Source organism: Rutidosis leptorrhynchoides, chromosome 3, assembly GCF_046630445.1.
Source record: "Rutidosis leptorrhynchoides isolate AG116_Rl617_1_P2 chromosome 3, CSIRO_AGI_Rlap_v1, whole genome shotgun sequence".
NCBI classification, from domain to species: Eukaryota; Viridiplantae; Streptophyta; class Magnoliopsida; order Asterales; family Asteraceae; genus Rutidosis; species Rutidosis leptorrhynchoides.
This window is the reverse complement of record NC_092335.1, coordinates 685,089,552-685,106,033: the sequence shown is the minus strand read 5'-3', so window position 1 is coordinate 685,106,033 and position 16,482 is coordinate 685,089,552. Positions and strand designations below refer to the sequence as shown.

The 16,482-nt window shown below is 34.0% G+C and overlaps 1 protein-coding gene across 1 annotated transcript; it reads right to left on the bottom strand.

Annotated features, from left to right (window-relative positions):
* Positions 1-2,285: 2,285 nt before the first annotated feature.
* LOC139903013 (ABC transporter B family member 21-like) lies at positions 2,286-8,912 on the bottom strand. The gene is made up of 9 exons (XM_071885762.1): positions 8,751-8,912; positions 7,806-8,130; positions 7,653-7,707; positions 7,072-7,247; positions 6,399-6,620; positions 6,066-6,304; positions 5,458-5,983; positions 5,083-5,356; positions 2,286-4,470 (listed from the first exon to the last, which is right to left on the bottom strand). The coding sequence occupies exons 2-9, from the start codon at positions 8,082-8,084 to the stop codon at positions 2,438-2,440; spliced, it is 3,804 nt and encodes a 1,267-aa protein (XP_071741863.1). The 5' UTR covers positions 8,085-8,130; positions 8,751-8,912; the 3' UTR covers positions 2,286-2,437.
* Between the last annotated feature and the right edge of the window lie 7,570 nt (positions 8,913-16,482).

Here is a 16,482-nt window from a genome sequence, read left to right as displayed (position 1 = left end):
TGAGCGCCGGGAAGATACGGCTATTCGGCCGTAGGTGGAGTTATGAAAATCACACGTGGTGTTAAGGTCCTGATGAAGCGAGAGAAGTATGAGGGTTTATATCGTCTAGTGGCGAGTACAAAATGTACTCGTGTCTCGAAGGTTTTGAAAGCGTGCACGCGGGAAACAAGTCGGGAACATGTTGGGACATGTTTGACCGAGGTAGACGATGGTGAGAAGGAAAATCCTATTGTGGTGTGAGAGGTGATTCGAAACTCCTCTCCGGAGTCAACTATGTAAGTTGACATGGTTAGTTGCACTTGATTATTGGCCGTTTATTTGAATCGGGTTCAGGACCGAGGTGATTCAAGGTGTGTGTAGCGGTGATAACGGAGCCCAATAGTGAAAGTACGAGGTGATGGTATTTTCGGTGATGAAGAAGATAAATGTTCGTCAAGGTGAAGATTGTTGGACGGTTGTCCATAGATGACAAACATTTATTTGGTTGAGTATAATATTTGCATGAAAAATATGTGGGGTGCTAGAAAAGTTTGATTTTGCATGGTGTTTGTAAGTGGTAAAGTCAAAGAAAGAAGCAAACGTGTTTATGCTTCTTTTCACATGGATGAATGGTCAAATATTAAACTATGCAAATATTAGTGTTGGCCAAATTATTGGTGAGGAAAACGTGAATCTTTCACGTGGGTAAGAGTGAAGTCAAATAATGTGACTTATTGTATTCACATGCAACTTTCACATTATGAAGAAACAATATAAATACATCAGTATATAGTTGAGGAAAGACATCCAGAGAAAAGATCAAAGTATCACACATGTAGTAAACATAGTTGATCGATAATATCAACGGAGTGTGTTTATTTGTGAGGAAGAGTTTTATTCTTGTAAGAAGTGTAAAAGAGTGTACGGGAAACTTAGATTTGATATTAAAATCTAAGGGGCTTGGGTTTGAGTTTAACTCATAGTGTACTTTTTCTTGTACCGGGTTCTTTAATATTATAAGAATAAAGGAGACTCTTAGGGTGGACGTAGGCAGGGTTTTGCCAAACCACGTTAAATCGTCGTGTTATCAGTTACTTTATTTGCTTTCTATTATTTCTCGCAAGTTTGTCTCAAACAAATTATATCCTCGCTTCCGCTGGGGTGTATGCGCCAGTAAACTTGAGAAATTGACTTGTACCTCATGCAGGACTAGATGTACCTCGAAATTTGAACAGTCTTAATTGATTAACGGGTAAATTACTTCCTAGTATTGATCTTTTATGGATGGATGCATTGAAAGTTTTTGGTTAAGGCTTTGTTCAAATAAACAATAATGTAGCTATGATGCGTGGAATCTGTGTAATCCTCTTAATTTGTAAGCAAAAATGGACATTAAAAGTTGCATTCTCGAGATTTTTTTTTTATGGAAAGGAAAGGAAACAGACGGATTAAAAAATAATAGTGATTCTCGAGTTTTTATTTTAAGCGCAAAGGAAATAATAATAGATGATTAGGAAATATAGTACATTATGTTTTTGTTAAGAACACTCTCCACCCATATTTGGACGAATTGGGAATAATAGTAAAACACTATCATCCTCTTTCTTTTCCATTCTTTTCAGCTCAAAAAAAACTCGAGAATACATAAACAAAATTCATAATTTAGCCAATGTTTAAGCCAAAAGGGGAAAAGCTCATTTGGTTGGTTTTAAACAAAATAGAACTGTACTTAAGTGTACAGTTGAGGTCAGCCGTGCAAGATCATTAGATACAAGTGCTTTAAGAGGACTTGGTTAGTCGAATGATATTGACTTGTGTTAATGACGGGGCATCGGGACTTGGTAAGTACTACGAGTACAAAGTACTTAATGAGGACTGATGCCACACCAGCGCCAACACCAAGGTTAACAAACATGAGGTGACACTAAAAGCACATTTCCAACCTCATGATTGATCAATAAAACCAAGTACCGGCCAATATTAGTATGCTATTTGTAGTAGTTTCCACAAAAGTAATTAGTTTATATAAAAGTATGTATCAGGGTGCTTCTTTTTTCATGTTCTTAAACTAATCTGGAGTAATGAGCAACATCACAAAGGCATTCATCATATATGATGGTGGTTGAGATCATAGGTTCTTACAAAAATATTGGATTTTTATTTTTATTTTTTTTGCTTCCAAGTAAAAAGAATACAAATCATGAATTGATCAGTAAGATGAATTTATGTGGATTTGTATCATAAAACCAATCTCAACTTGATACCAATCAGAAAAAAAGAAATACAAATTATTAACAACACATCTCATGAAATTTGCAATTGATTTTCTTCAAAGAGGGTACAAAATTCCAGCAGTTCTTTTACAATGCATACATTTTTCAATATTACAAAAAATTAATAAAAACAAATTACTAGTTATATCATATATGTGACATCACAAGACAGGCAAATTACTCAGCTAATGGTTAGAGCTCATGTGAAGTGCAACTAAAGATGCATAGAACCCTTCTTTGATATTAATCAGATCATCATGTTTTCCCTTCTCAACGATCACTCCGTTCTTGACTACCGCAATCACATCTGCATTCTTAATCGTTGATAATCGATGAGCAACAACCACTGTGGTCCTGTTAACCATCACCCTATCCAGTGCATCTTGAACCACTCTTTCTGACTCAGCGTCAAGTGCGCTTGTCGCCTCGTCTAGTAACAATATCTTGGGACTCTTAACGATAGCTCTAGCAATTGCTACTCTTTGTTTCTGCCCACCTGACATTTGCACTCCGCGTTCACCTACCGTTGTATCGTAACCCTGATGTAACGCACTGATGAACTTGTGTGCATTAGCTAACTCCGAAGCAGATATTATTTCAGCCTCGGTAGCATCACCGTCTTTACCATAAGCAATGTTGGCTCTAATCGTCTCGTTGAACAGCACCGGCTCTTGGCTAACCAGACCCATTTGCATTCTCAGCCACTTTAATTGAAATTTTTGTAATTCAATTCCGTCCAACGTGATGGTCCCCGAATCCGGGTTGTAAAACCTTTGAAGCAACTGAATAACCGTCGATTTCCCACTTCCACTTTCCCCTACCAACGCCACCGTCTTACCGCTACGGATGGTTAAGCATAGATCCCGGAATATCTGAACGTCGGGTCTCGTGGGATATTTAAAGCTAACATGACGAATCTCAATTTCACCTTTGACCGAGTCCAATTTGACTCCCGATTCATCACTTGGATCAATCTCTGACTTTCTATCTAAAATGGCAAAAACCGAGACGGCAGAGCTTTTGGCTTTGCTCGAGTCTGGTGCTAACGAGCTCGATTGGGACACGGCCATTGCTGCCATTGTTAAAGCGAAGAACACTCGAAATACATCTGTGAATGTAGTTATTCCAGACTCAACAAACCGAGCACCAATATAAAAGCTGGTTCCGTACATACAAAAAAGTAAGCAAAACGACACTCCAAATCCAATCCCGCTTACCAAACCTTGTTTTATCCCCGATTTCTTGGGACCCTCACATTTGATTCTATAAAGTTCCATTACTTTCTCTTCTGAGCAAAAAGACGCCACCGTCCTTATACTCCCGACTGCATCATTCGCCACCTGGCTAGCTTCCTCATACATCACCTTTGCATCAGCACTGAACCCTTTCAAGAATTTCATTTGAACGTAACCATTAGCACTCATTAAGGGAATGAGACCGAGTATTATCAAAGCCAACTGCCAACACGCTGAAAAAGCTATGACTAAACCAGTAGTAACTGAAGATAAATCTTGAACAAGCTGAGCGAGTGCATCTCCAACCAACCCACGAACACTGGCTGCATCTGTTGACAGTCGGGCACCAACCGCACCACTTGAGTTCTCGCTCTTATCAAACCAACCGACTTCCATATTAATTACCTTTTCAAAGCATAACGATCTGATTCTCCTAATTAGCTTAGATCCAGCAATAGCAAAAAAATATGATCTCCCAGGGGTAGCTATAAACGATGCTACTCCCAGTACCACAAACATTAGAGCCCAAAATCTTGAGTCCGACTTCATTTTTTGAGGCGGTTCATAAAACACTTTAATAATGCTAGCTAACAAAATGCTAAAAATCGGGAAGATTGTGCCATTAACAATTGCAGCTATCGAACCTATTATGAGTACTGGTATCTCTGGTTTGTTTAGATACGCAAGGCGACGAATTGGGACTTTGGGAGCATTTTTTGAAGATTCGCCTTCTTCAATATTTGCGGGTTCAGATGTATGGACACCGATAGGTAAACCAAATGACATAGATGCAGAGAGGCTTCTACTGCTAGACGATCCTCTACTCATTGAGCGCCGATAAGATGATTTTTGACTTGAAAGTCTTCTTAGATCAATACCAGTTTCTGATTTATCTTGATCTTCGGAGACGTTGTTAACCTCTTGCAGTCTTATAAGTTGAGAATATGCTCCTTCAGGATCCTGGAGTAACTCTGAATGTGACCCTGATCAATAAAAAATTACTAAGTGTTAATGTTTAGATTTTGATCATAAGCAAATATAGAAATATTAATAGTTACATAAGTAACTAAATTTTGTGGTTTTGTTCAGTTTGGATTACTATCTTTTTTATTTTATTTTATTAAAGATAACTATAACTATAACCATACAGTTAAAACCTGGTAAAAAGTTAAGGCTTTCAGTGTGAATCTGTTACTGATGTTAACTGACAAAGAGATGTAAGCTTTCAAAAATCAAAATAATAAAAATATAAGCATTTGTTAATTTGTTATTAATGCTCACTGACAAAAAGAAGCAAGCTCTCAAAAAATCCTATTTAAGTAATCAGTCCATGTTAGAAAATCCAAGTAGTGACATAGAATCCAGTTAGTTAACTGATTACTTAAGTAACCATATTGTAAAGTTTGGTACAAACATATTTAGTTACATATTAGATTTTATGTACTTAGCCTTTTGAAAAAGTAACCATATTGTAAAGTTTGGTACAAACATATTTAGTTACATATTAGATTTTATGTACTTAGCCTTTTGAAAAATTATTAAGGGTTAAATTATGGCCTTTAAGACACTGAATGGAAGACTAATCATAAAATTACCTTTCTCAACCATCTTTCCGCGATGAATGACCGCAATCATATCGGCATTTCGGACTGTGCTTAAACGATGTGCAACTATGACAGTTGTTCTATTCACCATTATTCTATCCAACGCCTCTTGCACAACTCTCTCGGACTCCGCATCAAGGGCACTTGTAGCTTCATCCAAAAGGAGTATTCTCGGATCTTTAAGAATCGCTCGCGCAATAGCGATTCTTTGTTTCTGTCCTCCCGAGAGTTGCGTTCCATGTTCACCAACCATCGTCTCCAGTCCCTAAAAAGTTGATGAAAATCTTTAAGCAAGAGAACATAAAAAAAAAAAAAAAAAAAAAAAAAAAAGGTCATAATTTTTTAAGTTTTAGAAATTAGAAAAACCTGAGGTAATTTATCGATAAATTTTGCAGCATTTGCGAGCTCCACTGCAACTCTTATCTCATCTATAGACGCACCATCTTTCCCGTACATAATATTATCCTTGATGCTAGATGTAAACAAAACCGGTTCTTGGCTAACAAGACCGATTTTCCCCCTAATCCATTTTAGCTGAAACTCTTTTAGATTAATATTATCAATAAGAACCTCCCCTGCTCGAGGATCGTAAAATCTCTCAATTAGGCTGATTACGGTTGACTTTCCACTTCCACTTTGACCAACCAAAGCAGCGGTCGAGCCACTAGGTATGTAAAGAGAGAATCCGCTAAATATTTCCTCATCGGGCCTTGCGGGATAACTGAAATACACATCCTTTAATTCTATATCACCACGAATATCACTCAATACTTTTCCGTTTGTGTCATAAGCATCTATTTCGGGCTTTCGGTTTATAGTTTCAAACATCTTGTACGCTGCTGCCCGACCTGCCGCAAACGCACTCAAACATGGAGATGCTTGCCCAAGAGACCTGATAAACCGCAGATTTTATTATTAGATTCAGAAGTTAAAAAAATTTCATAACGAAGAGAAAGACTAAGAAAAATACTCACATGGATCCAGTAAGCACAGCAAATATTACAGTGAGCACAGTCCCACCATTGTAACCCTTTTCAACTATCATTTTTGCTCCAAACCAAATAGCCAACGAATAACTACAGAATATGACAAGCATCATCGTTCCAAGACCAAGGCCAGTAGCCAACCCTTCGTGAACACTTGATTTGTAAGCATCTTCAAGGGATTTGTTGTAATCAGCAACCGCTTTTTTCTCCCCCGTGAAAGAAGCAACCTAATGAATTAAAACAAGTGAATAAGTGATCAATAAAAAAAATCTTAAAATAAAAAAAAATGTTGTAGAATATTGCATATATTTATTTCATTACCGTCCTAATTGAGCCTATTGTTTGTTCAACTATAGTGGCTGCTTTACCATAAGCGGTTTGGCCCTGTGATGCCATCTTGGCTATTGTTATTGACATAATTGAACCAGATATCACCATTAGAGGAATTGAAGACAACATGACAAGCGTAAGAAGCCATCCCTTGGCAAATGCTATCACGAAACCTCCTATAAATGTCGAAAATAGTTGTGTAAATTTTCCAACCTGCAAAATCAAATAACAATAACTGCTAAGTTGTATGCAACTTGCGGTTGAGACCCATAGCTTAAAAAATAGGTCCGGGTTAGGTATCCAACCAATTTTAGTCCATAAAAAAGTTAAAGAATGGTCCAATTTAGACCCATATGAAGTCTACATATCTATAAGGTCCAACGGGTTCTTAATGGGTCTTAACGGGTCTTTATGAGATTTTTAAAATCTTATTATTCAGAAGTATTACGAGTTTGAGAAACTTTGAGAAGCGGTCTCGACCCAACCTGGCCCGACCCGACCTATTTAGACCCTACACGTTTGAACCAACAAAAAAAATCCGGCCCGTTCGAACCATTACCCTTTTTGAACCAAAATCTTTCGGGTCTAGACCCAACCCGTCCCGTCTGCAAGGTATGATTGTAAAATTATGTACCAACATCTAAAGTGATACAATATTACAAACCTTTTCCCCCATGGCATCTTGTATGAGGACAGTATCTCCAGACATACGGCCAACAACTTCTCCCGTGTTTGTTTCCTTGTCAAAAAAGGAAACATCTTGTCTCAATATCGTTTTTAGATACAGATTCCTTATTCTTGCAGCCTGTCGTTCTCCCGTTATCATCCACATTGACACCTCTGCAAAATAAGCATTTTTGGAACAATTTAGAGATGACTGATCAAAGGGTTGCTTGACAAGTGTTTACATCCATCACGTGTAGAGGGGGCAGACGCCCCCTCATGTTTAAAACTTTATATTAAGCATATTAACGACATCTTTCCACCCTCGATGATGATATTTTAGCACTGCCTCTATCCACATCTGATTATTTTGGTTGAAATTTGATACAGTAATATAACCAATCAATTGTCAGTGGTATGGAAAATTCTGATCATTATATACGTGACAGTTAACATCAGATAATCAGTAACTGTTTTGCTACATTCAAACACTAAAAAGGCTAATCCTCTGCTTTCTTGAATACGCAATAATCACTTTGATAACATATTCCTAAAAAAAGGGTTAATAAAATATGTACTTACGAAGGAATGCAGCCACACCGCACCCAATACCAAGGTAAACGAACTTCAGAGCTACCTATAGACCAACGAACAAGATTAACTGATCAATCAATAGCACATAATTATGATTAAAGAAAAAAAAAAAAAATTAAACTGTAAGTTTTGTTATGGTACCTTAGAAACAACATCAACAACATTATCCTTCTGATTCTCACCAAAAGAATTAATAAGATCACCAAAAAGAATAGTCATAAGAGGCATACATACTCCATTACCCACAGCACCAATTGTACCAAGTATCATTAACATGTAATCAGTGGAATCAGCAAAAGCAAATAGCTTATAAAACGGCACCGTATGCGTAGTCTCCTTTTCTTTTTCTTTGTCACCGGTGGTGGTGGTCGTGGCTGACGTGGACGCCTCCGGCTTCTCGTTATCACCGGTATTCGCCATACCGGCTTTTTTAATGATTGTTAAACTAATAAGTTTAATAATTTACCTGAAAATAAATTGTGAAGATTACGTCTATCGGTCTATGTGATATGTTACGTAAGAAAACACAAATGTGTGTGATCATTAATTAGACCTTCAATGAAATTGAATAGGTTATATGTATCATGAAAATGTAATGAATGAATGAAACAGGACTATAAAGACCAATAAAACTTGTTCACTAGATTGGAAGCTTATTTGGTTTAGATGTTGCGTAAATTTACAGAATGAAACTGGATCCAGATCCAAAACAGAATCCGAATTCTTAAACTTGACTCCACATACAAAAAGGAATAAAATACTTTTTTTAACAAAATAGCAGAAAAAAAGCAATCTTAACTCAATATTCAAAAAAAAAATAATAATAATAATAATCAAAAGATAAAGTTTTGAGTTCAATAATCACTTTCACTAGATCATATTATATTGAAGGTAAAAATGATCATTTTTCATATATATTTTATATTATGTAAGTAAATACACATTCAGATTCATATATAGAAAATATTCAAAAAATGCTATGAAAAACTGGATGGCGGTTGAAATTAATGACATGAAAGAAGAAGATATGTTCAAATTGAAACATAACAAAACTAATAGAAAATAGGAACAGAATGATAAACTTACAGGTCGGTTGGATTAAATGGCAGATTGGTCAAAGACAGATGGTTGCAAAGCAGCTAGCTAATCAAATACTCCCAAAGTAAAGTTAAATAGTTGACAAAAACTAAAACAAATATATCAATATCAATTATCAAATCAATCAATATCAATCAATATATAGTATTATGGGAGTATATGTTTATATTACTGTGTATGTTATTTAAGAATGTGTATGTGTGCTGGCTATTGAGAATAGGGATGGTGGGTGGGTATGAAAATATATACCAGATGCTACTTTTATTTATACTCTTGATAATAATCCAAAAGAAAACAAAAGCTAGAAATATATTATTCCTTGTAGAGCAAGATTGGTTAATTGGCTGGTCAAAGCTCCACCAGCCAGCCAGAAATTATGGTTTTCTTCCTTGGGTTTAGGATTAATATCATTTAGAATCTCTCTTTATGTGTAATTTAATGGATAATTAGTTATGATTTGAGTTTTTTATATAGTATATCATCTAGAAACTAGCATTAGAATAACTATTTTAAGATACTGTATTTAGATATTGGAGTAAAATAACATGAATAGAGTTACATGCCTCTCATTTAAAGATTCCATTTTTATTTGTTTTTCTTTCACATGAGAAACATTTGAACGACAATCATATTGGATCCTCACTAGCAAGTAAATTTTCATAGTGACGAGTTCTCGAGCGGCGAGACCCACACATTCATGTCCCCTTTTAGTCAAGAGCTCAATTAATTCAATGAACGTTATCAAAATTTGAACATGTGCTCCTGCTTTATTGAGAACTCGATGACCACTTTTTTTTTAAACGGCGAATTTGTATCAGCGGATCATTTATTTCAACGACCCTCATCATTTGCACTCACACACGCTAGAAGGAAACTCCTACCCGGGTTGCTTAGTAACTAATCGCGGGACCTGGGTTGCTTGGCAACTAATCGCAGAAAATTGGAGAGAAAACCTGCCGCCCCCAGGAATTGAACCCGGGTTGCTTGGCAACTAATCGCGAGAAAGGACTCGTCCTAATCCATCTGGACGAATACATTACATTTGGTTACATCGCGATGTACTTGACCTCGATATGATACATTTTACAAACATTGCATCTGTTTTTAAAAGACAAACTTTCATTTCATCGAAAGTTGACGGCATGCATACCACTTCATCCAATATCCAACTATAAATGACTTAATAATAATCTTGTTGAACCCAACGACTCGAATGCAACGTCTTTTGAAATATGTCATAAATGACTCCAAGTAATATCTCTAAATGAGCAAATGCGCAGCGGAAGATTTCTTTCATACCTGAGAATAAACATGCTTTCAAGTGTCAACCAAAATGTTGGTGAGTTCATTAATTTATCATAATCCATCAATTTCATATTTTTAATAGACCACAAGATTTAAATTCTATTTTTCATAAACATCATCTCGTATCAGGCATTTCACACGGCATAGAGATAAAAGTCATTCATACGAAATATAAACACCTGGTAATCGACCTTAACAAAATGCATCTAGAATATCCTCCGCATACCGGCATTCCGCACGGTCATGCAAAAAGTATACAAACAGGCCACTCTTTTAAATATGATGGTTGTGTACACCTCACAAACAGATCATACCTTTTAAAGCTGGCGGTTGTATACCAAATTCGAAGTACTAAAGCAGTTCAAAATCTCTGACTCAAGCTTGTTAGTGCCCATAGATCTATCTTTAGGATTCGCGTCAATTAGGGGTCAGTTCCCTAATTCTTAGATTACCAGACTAAAAGGGGTGATATCCGGTGTACTCATAACTCATTTCATAGAATATTTTTAAGTACTTGTGTCTATTCCGTCAAACATTTATAAAAGTAGCGCATGTATTCTCAGTCCCAAAAATATATATTGCAAAAACATTTAAAAAGAGAGTAATGAAACTCACGATACTGTATTTCGTAGTAAAAATACATATGACGGCATTGAACAATTGCAAGGTTGGCCTTGGATTCACTAACCTATATCATTTATATATATTAACACACATAGTTGAAATCGAACAACTTTATATTTATTTTGTTATGTATTAAGATTCATATTCTTATATATATTTTATTAATACTTATAATATGTTATAATACTTATTTGATATATAATTCAATTATCATTATAATATTGTATTAGTTAAAACATAATTTTATGTATAATATTAGTATACTTATGTAATAAATATATTTAATGTACAAAATATTTATTTGCTAGAATGATAGTTTTGAAAATATTGATTTACTAATAATAATAATAATAATAATAATAATAATAATAATAATAATAATAATAATAATAATAATAATAATAATAATAATAGTAATAATAATAATAATAACTTTATTAATAATGATAATATTAATAACAAAAATAAAAATGATAATTTTTAATAATAATGATACTAATAATGTTATTAATAATAATAATCATAATAATCATAATAATACTGATAATAATATTAATACTAATACTAACAATAATGATAATAATATTAATTGTATGAATGATACTAATAATTATATTTTTAATATTTGTAATAATAATAATAATAATAATAATAATAACGATAATAATAATAATAATAATAATAATAATAATAATAATAATAATAATAATAATAATAATAATAATGATTAATAAGCAAACTACCTCAAAGAAGTAGCCCTTAAAAAAATGCTCAAGCCCGGGTTTGAACCCGCGACGTCCCGCTAACCCGACATTCCTTTAGACCAGCTGAGCTAGCCTATTTTTCTGAAATTAATACTAACCAATATATATTTAACCCAATATAACTGTCTGTCTTCTGCTTTTTTTCCAAAAAAAAAAAAAAAAAAAAAATTTGCCCCAGCCTTGACTCGAACTCAAGACCTCTCGCTTAACACCAACACTCTTAACCATTCCTCCATTACATCATTTCTGATTTAATTCGTAATCCATATATATTTAATCGAATTATCTTGTTTCCCTTTCTCTTTTTCTTAACTAAAAACCCATTCATCATGATATTATTAACACCATATCATTCTCCCTGATCATCATCATTATCATTACTGAACCACTATCATCATCTGATTATCATTATCTAATTATCATAATCATTATCATTTTCGTACGTACCATCATCCTTCTTCAAATCGTTATCCTCATCATCTAATATTATTATCTTAAAACTCGTTATCAGGTTTTTATCATAATCATTTCACGCTTTATCTATCATCATTTTCGTTCTCGTTAACATAAGTATCATCATCTTATATGTTATCATTCTTGTATTACTGCATCATCGTGTCATCATTCATCGACACCATCATTTATACAGTATCATCATTCATCATCTTAGTCTTTTTCATCATGGATCTCCATCATACTTAATCTCTTCATCATCTTTATTACATCATTTCATTATCTAACCCGTCACCCTCTCTATCAACTGGCCCAAATTTATTTCGGTCCAAAGTAGCTTCATAAGCCCAACTAGAAAAGAATATTTATATATATATTACGGCCCAACCATGAAACCGAAACCCAACAGCAAAAATAAATTACGTCCCAACAATCATAACTGATCCAGAAGCAAAAAAAAAAAAATGGGATTCGGTTTGTGAATATAAGCGTAAATAAGAGTTGATCTTGCAAGTGGCTTATTAGATTTTGGCCCTAAAACATCTAAAAGGAATAACAAGTAACAAATAAATTCCAAGTGGTTATTGCTGTCGGCCACCAGAATAAAAGAAAGAAGAACACGTAAAGTAATAATAGATATTTGATGAGGGCTTTTTGGATTCGTTTGAAATAGGAAAACAGGTAAGCAGTAGTAGAAAATTAGGATGGTTCGATGGTGGTGACCTTCGATCAGGAATACTGAAACAGTAGGCAACAATAGATCATCATGTGTAGTTTTGTGGATGTTTGATTGATCGAGAATAGAAAGAAATCGTGTATTAGTAGTTGCAGATATCAACGATGGGTTTTGGTCAGGTATAAAGTAACGAAAGTGATGTGGTTGGGTTGCAGTGGTGAATTCGAGCTATACTCAACAATAATTAACAAGTGGTGTTGGGTCTTGGTTTAGACAGAAAAACAGAAAAAGAAGTAGCAAATTGTAGATGGTTGTGTCACGAAAGGGAATAGAAGGATTAGGGTTAGAGCATTAGTTTAGATTTGTTGGTTTTGGTTGTTACATGATGGTGGTGGTATTTGATGGTATTTGGCGAGCATGATCATCAAACCAAAGTGGGTTTGTGTATAGGGGTTGATATGGTTTGTGTTTGACGGTGTATGGTGTACGAGTGTGGTGTTTGTTATTAGCAAGGAGATAAACAGAAAACAGGCGAGCATAGCAGTTTACTTTTTTTTATTTTTAATTGGGTTTGGGTTGGTTTGAATCTGGACATAAACAGAATAAAAAGAAAATCGAAGCACATGTTTAATGGTGTAGTTTTTTTTTTTACCTGCAATTCGAATAGAAATAGGAAGTAGTTACAGTTTTGTGCCTTGGTCTCGTTGGTGAAGTCGAGCAGAAGTGAAGTAGAAACAATATGGTGTAGTGGTCTTGATTGGTTTATTTAGTGTTCTACAACAAGAGAATATTAATGAAGAGAGTTGGTGTGCGTGTGGTTTGATGATAGTGTATCGTTTTAAGATAGTAGAGATGATGAGGTGGTGGCAAGTGGTGTCGATGGGGGTTGCATAGGTTGGTGACCGATTTAGGATGGTTGCTGGCAGCTGGGATTACAAGAGAGGAAGAAAGAAGTAAAATGGGTGGTAGTGATGATATACTTGTGTATATATGCATATGAATATATGTATATATATAAGTGATAGAATGGGATAAAATATCTAAAGAGAAAACAGTAATCATGGGGTTCCTTTCAAAATAACTGTAGCCACACGGGATGATAGTGGTTTCCTTTACTGTATACATATGTATAAGTTAAATATGTTGTACAAACAAAAACAGTATTTTTAATTTGATTTAATTCACCACATGTCTTAACACATATAATATTGTTAAATTAACATTCATAAAGAAAGCTACATTCATTTAATGATCTACCGACAGTTTATTTACAGGCGTTATTTCGTACTCCACTGTTAATAAGTGGCGGATAACAATATTCAAAAAATTTCCAAAATAAATTATGAATATTTATTCTAATCATTATTTTATAGAAACGATCATTAAAAATTATCAAATAAAAATTATATCAACTGTCCGTGCTCGATCCCAGGTAAAATATAAAAAGTTCTAAAATTTAATAATTAGATCCTAAATACATTTCTAATAAACCTATAATTTATATCACTCATTTTTCGAATCACCATTTATTTTAAAATCACATAAGTTCGTTTATAACTTGTCTATTATCAATCGAATGATAATTGATTGTTACTATCATTTTTCAAATAAATTGAAAACTATAAATATATATATTCAATACACTTTATTTATATATATAAATACTTTTTAAATAATAATCATTATAATATCCTATTTGTATTTTACTTTACATAAATAAATTTTAGTAACAACAATACACAATATTTAAAATTATGTTTCCAATTATTATTATTATTATTATTATATATATACACATATCAAGTTACAATTAATTGTTCGTGAATCGTCGGAACTGGTCGAAGGTCAAATGATTTCATGAAACAGTTCAAAAATTTTGTGACTCGGTTTAATAGACTTTGCTTATCATGTCGAAACTATATAAAGATTAAGTTTAAATTTGGTCGGAAATTTCCGGGTCGTCACAGTACCTACCCGTTAAAGAAATTTCGTCCCGAAATTTGATTAGGATGGTCATGACTGACAATAAGTATGTTTTCATGACGCATACGAGCTAGGAATTAGAGTTTTTATCATTAGTGAGTAATATGGATAAAACAACTCGATTATGTGAAGAGTACGAGTGAAGCTATCGCAAAAAAAGGGAAATGAGTAAATGTAGATTCGTCATATCTTTCGACGTAGACATGATTGATTTCCAGAGTTCAAGGGATTTGGAGAAAATCTTTGTAATAAGATTTGATTCTTTGGTAAATAAGAAATTAGGATCCTCTTTGGTTAAATGCGATGATCTGTCTCGATTGCTCTGTCTGATATCTCACTATAAAACCACCCTCTTCGTTTCCTTGTTTCCACACTCACATCTTCTATACTTAAATTCATATTTCCAAAACATTTTCCAAATTATCAGAAGTCACTGGAAAAGATAGAACAATCAATAAAATATGTTCTTGATATGTTTAGAGATTAGGTAGAATGTAAGAGTCGTGTAACATGGCACATGATGACGTTATGATCTGTGAATCATCATGTTCCATTAGAAACTCAGCATGACTTACTAACTCATGCTTTATATTATACTAACTCATGCTTCAGTTTCCAACACTACTTCAAAAACATTCATATTTTAAATTTGAATTTTTCAGAATTTAGAAACTAAAACAGTTTCCTTTTTGATGTAACACTGATATCGCGAAGAGATAAATAATTTTAGATAAGAATAGTTATGAAAATATCTTCAGAAATATCGAGAGTATTTAAAATTAAAGATACAACGATATCTTAGAATTTCTAATATCAGAGGATGATGAAGAAGATTGTTCGCAAGAGTTTAGAGTAAGGAGCAAGGTATTCGCTATAGACTTCAGCTGACATTGAATCATTTGGAACCTTTGAAGACAGATTTAGTCTTTGTGATTTATTCGTAGCCTCCTTCATGGTTTGCTTAATCCGTTTTCTATTTCTAAACTTTCTCTTTTTCTGAGCTTTGCCAACACACTACTCTTTATTATCAAACTTTCGACGGTTAAGGTCGTATATGGCTGTCTACAGTTTCTGCCGCTTCATTCAGCTTTTTCAAAATTTGGAGTATTGATTCGTAGACTGAGTGCTTTTCAGAATTTCAGAATTGAAGATCAAAATTCCAGAAGTTACACATTATATATAACTGTTGAAGTGAAAACGCTGCGAGATTCAAGATTGATGATTGATGCTTCTCGGTAGTTGGTATGGCAATTATTGTTACAGGGTATAGATGAATACATGATGGGGTTTCAATGAATAAATATAGTAATTTTTCTGAGAGATTTAAGTCAAAAAGTAATGAAGTTGCGGGTAAGTTTACTGCTAATGTGGTGGGATATAAACGGTTCCCCGGTAACGATGACGAGAGTCAAACTTATATGTCAAAGTTATAATAAGACTAATCCGAATAAAAGTCAAAGTTGATTTGCTGGAGCTGTGACAAAATTGGCTAATTTGGAGAGGGATTGTAAAGTTATTTTCGGTAATAACAACGCCAAAGGAGCTAGCACAGATACATGTTAAACGTTTACTCAGGTTCTGAGTGTTTTCAGGTGCATAACTATATGCATCAATCTTTTCTTCCGTAGATGAAGTGCAGTTGGTTCATCCTTTCGATTGTGGTGTTTTCAAGAATTATGAAAGGTTTAAACGCAGATTGTAATCGCCAAGATACAAATGAGGTTTAAGATGAAATCAAGTGGCAAACTTGAAGAAATGTTTAGTTTCATATGTTATAATCAATATTTTAATTCATTTTAATTGTCCAATGTTATTAGTCCACAGTTAGTAGTCCACAATTAGTAGTTCAACAATTCATATATAGTTTAATATATAATATTCGAATTAATTAATACGTGACGTGACCCATTATATA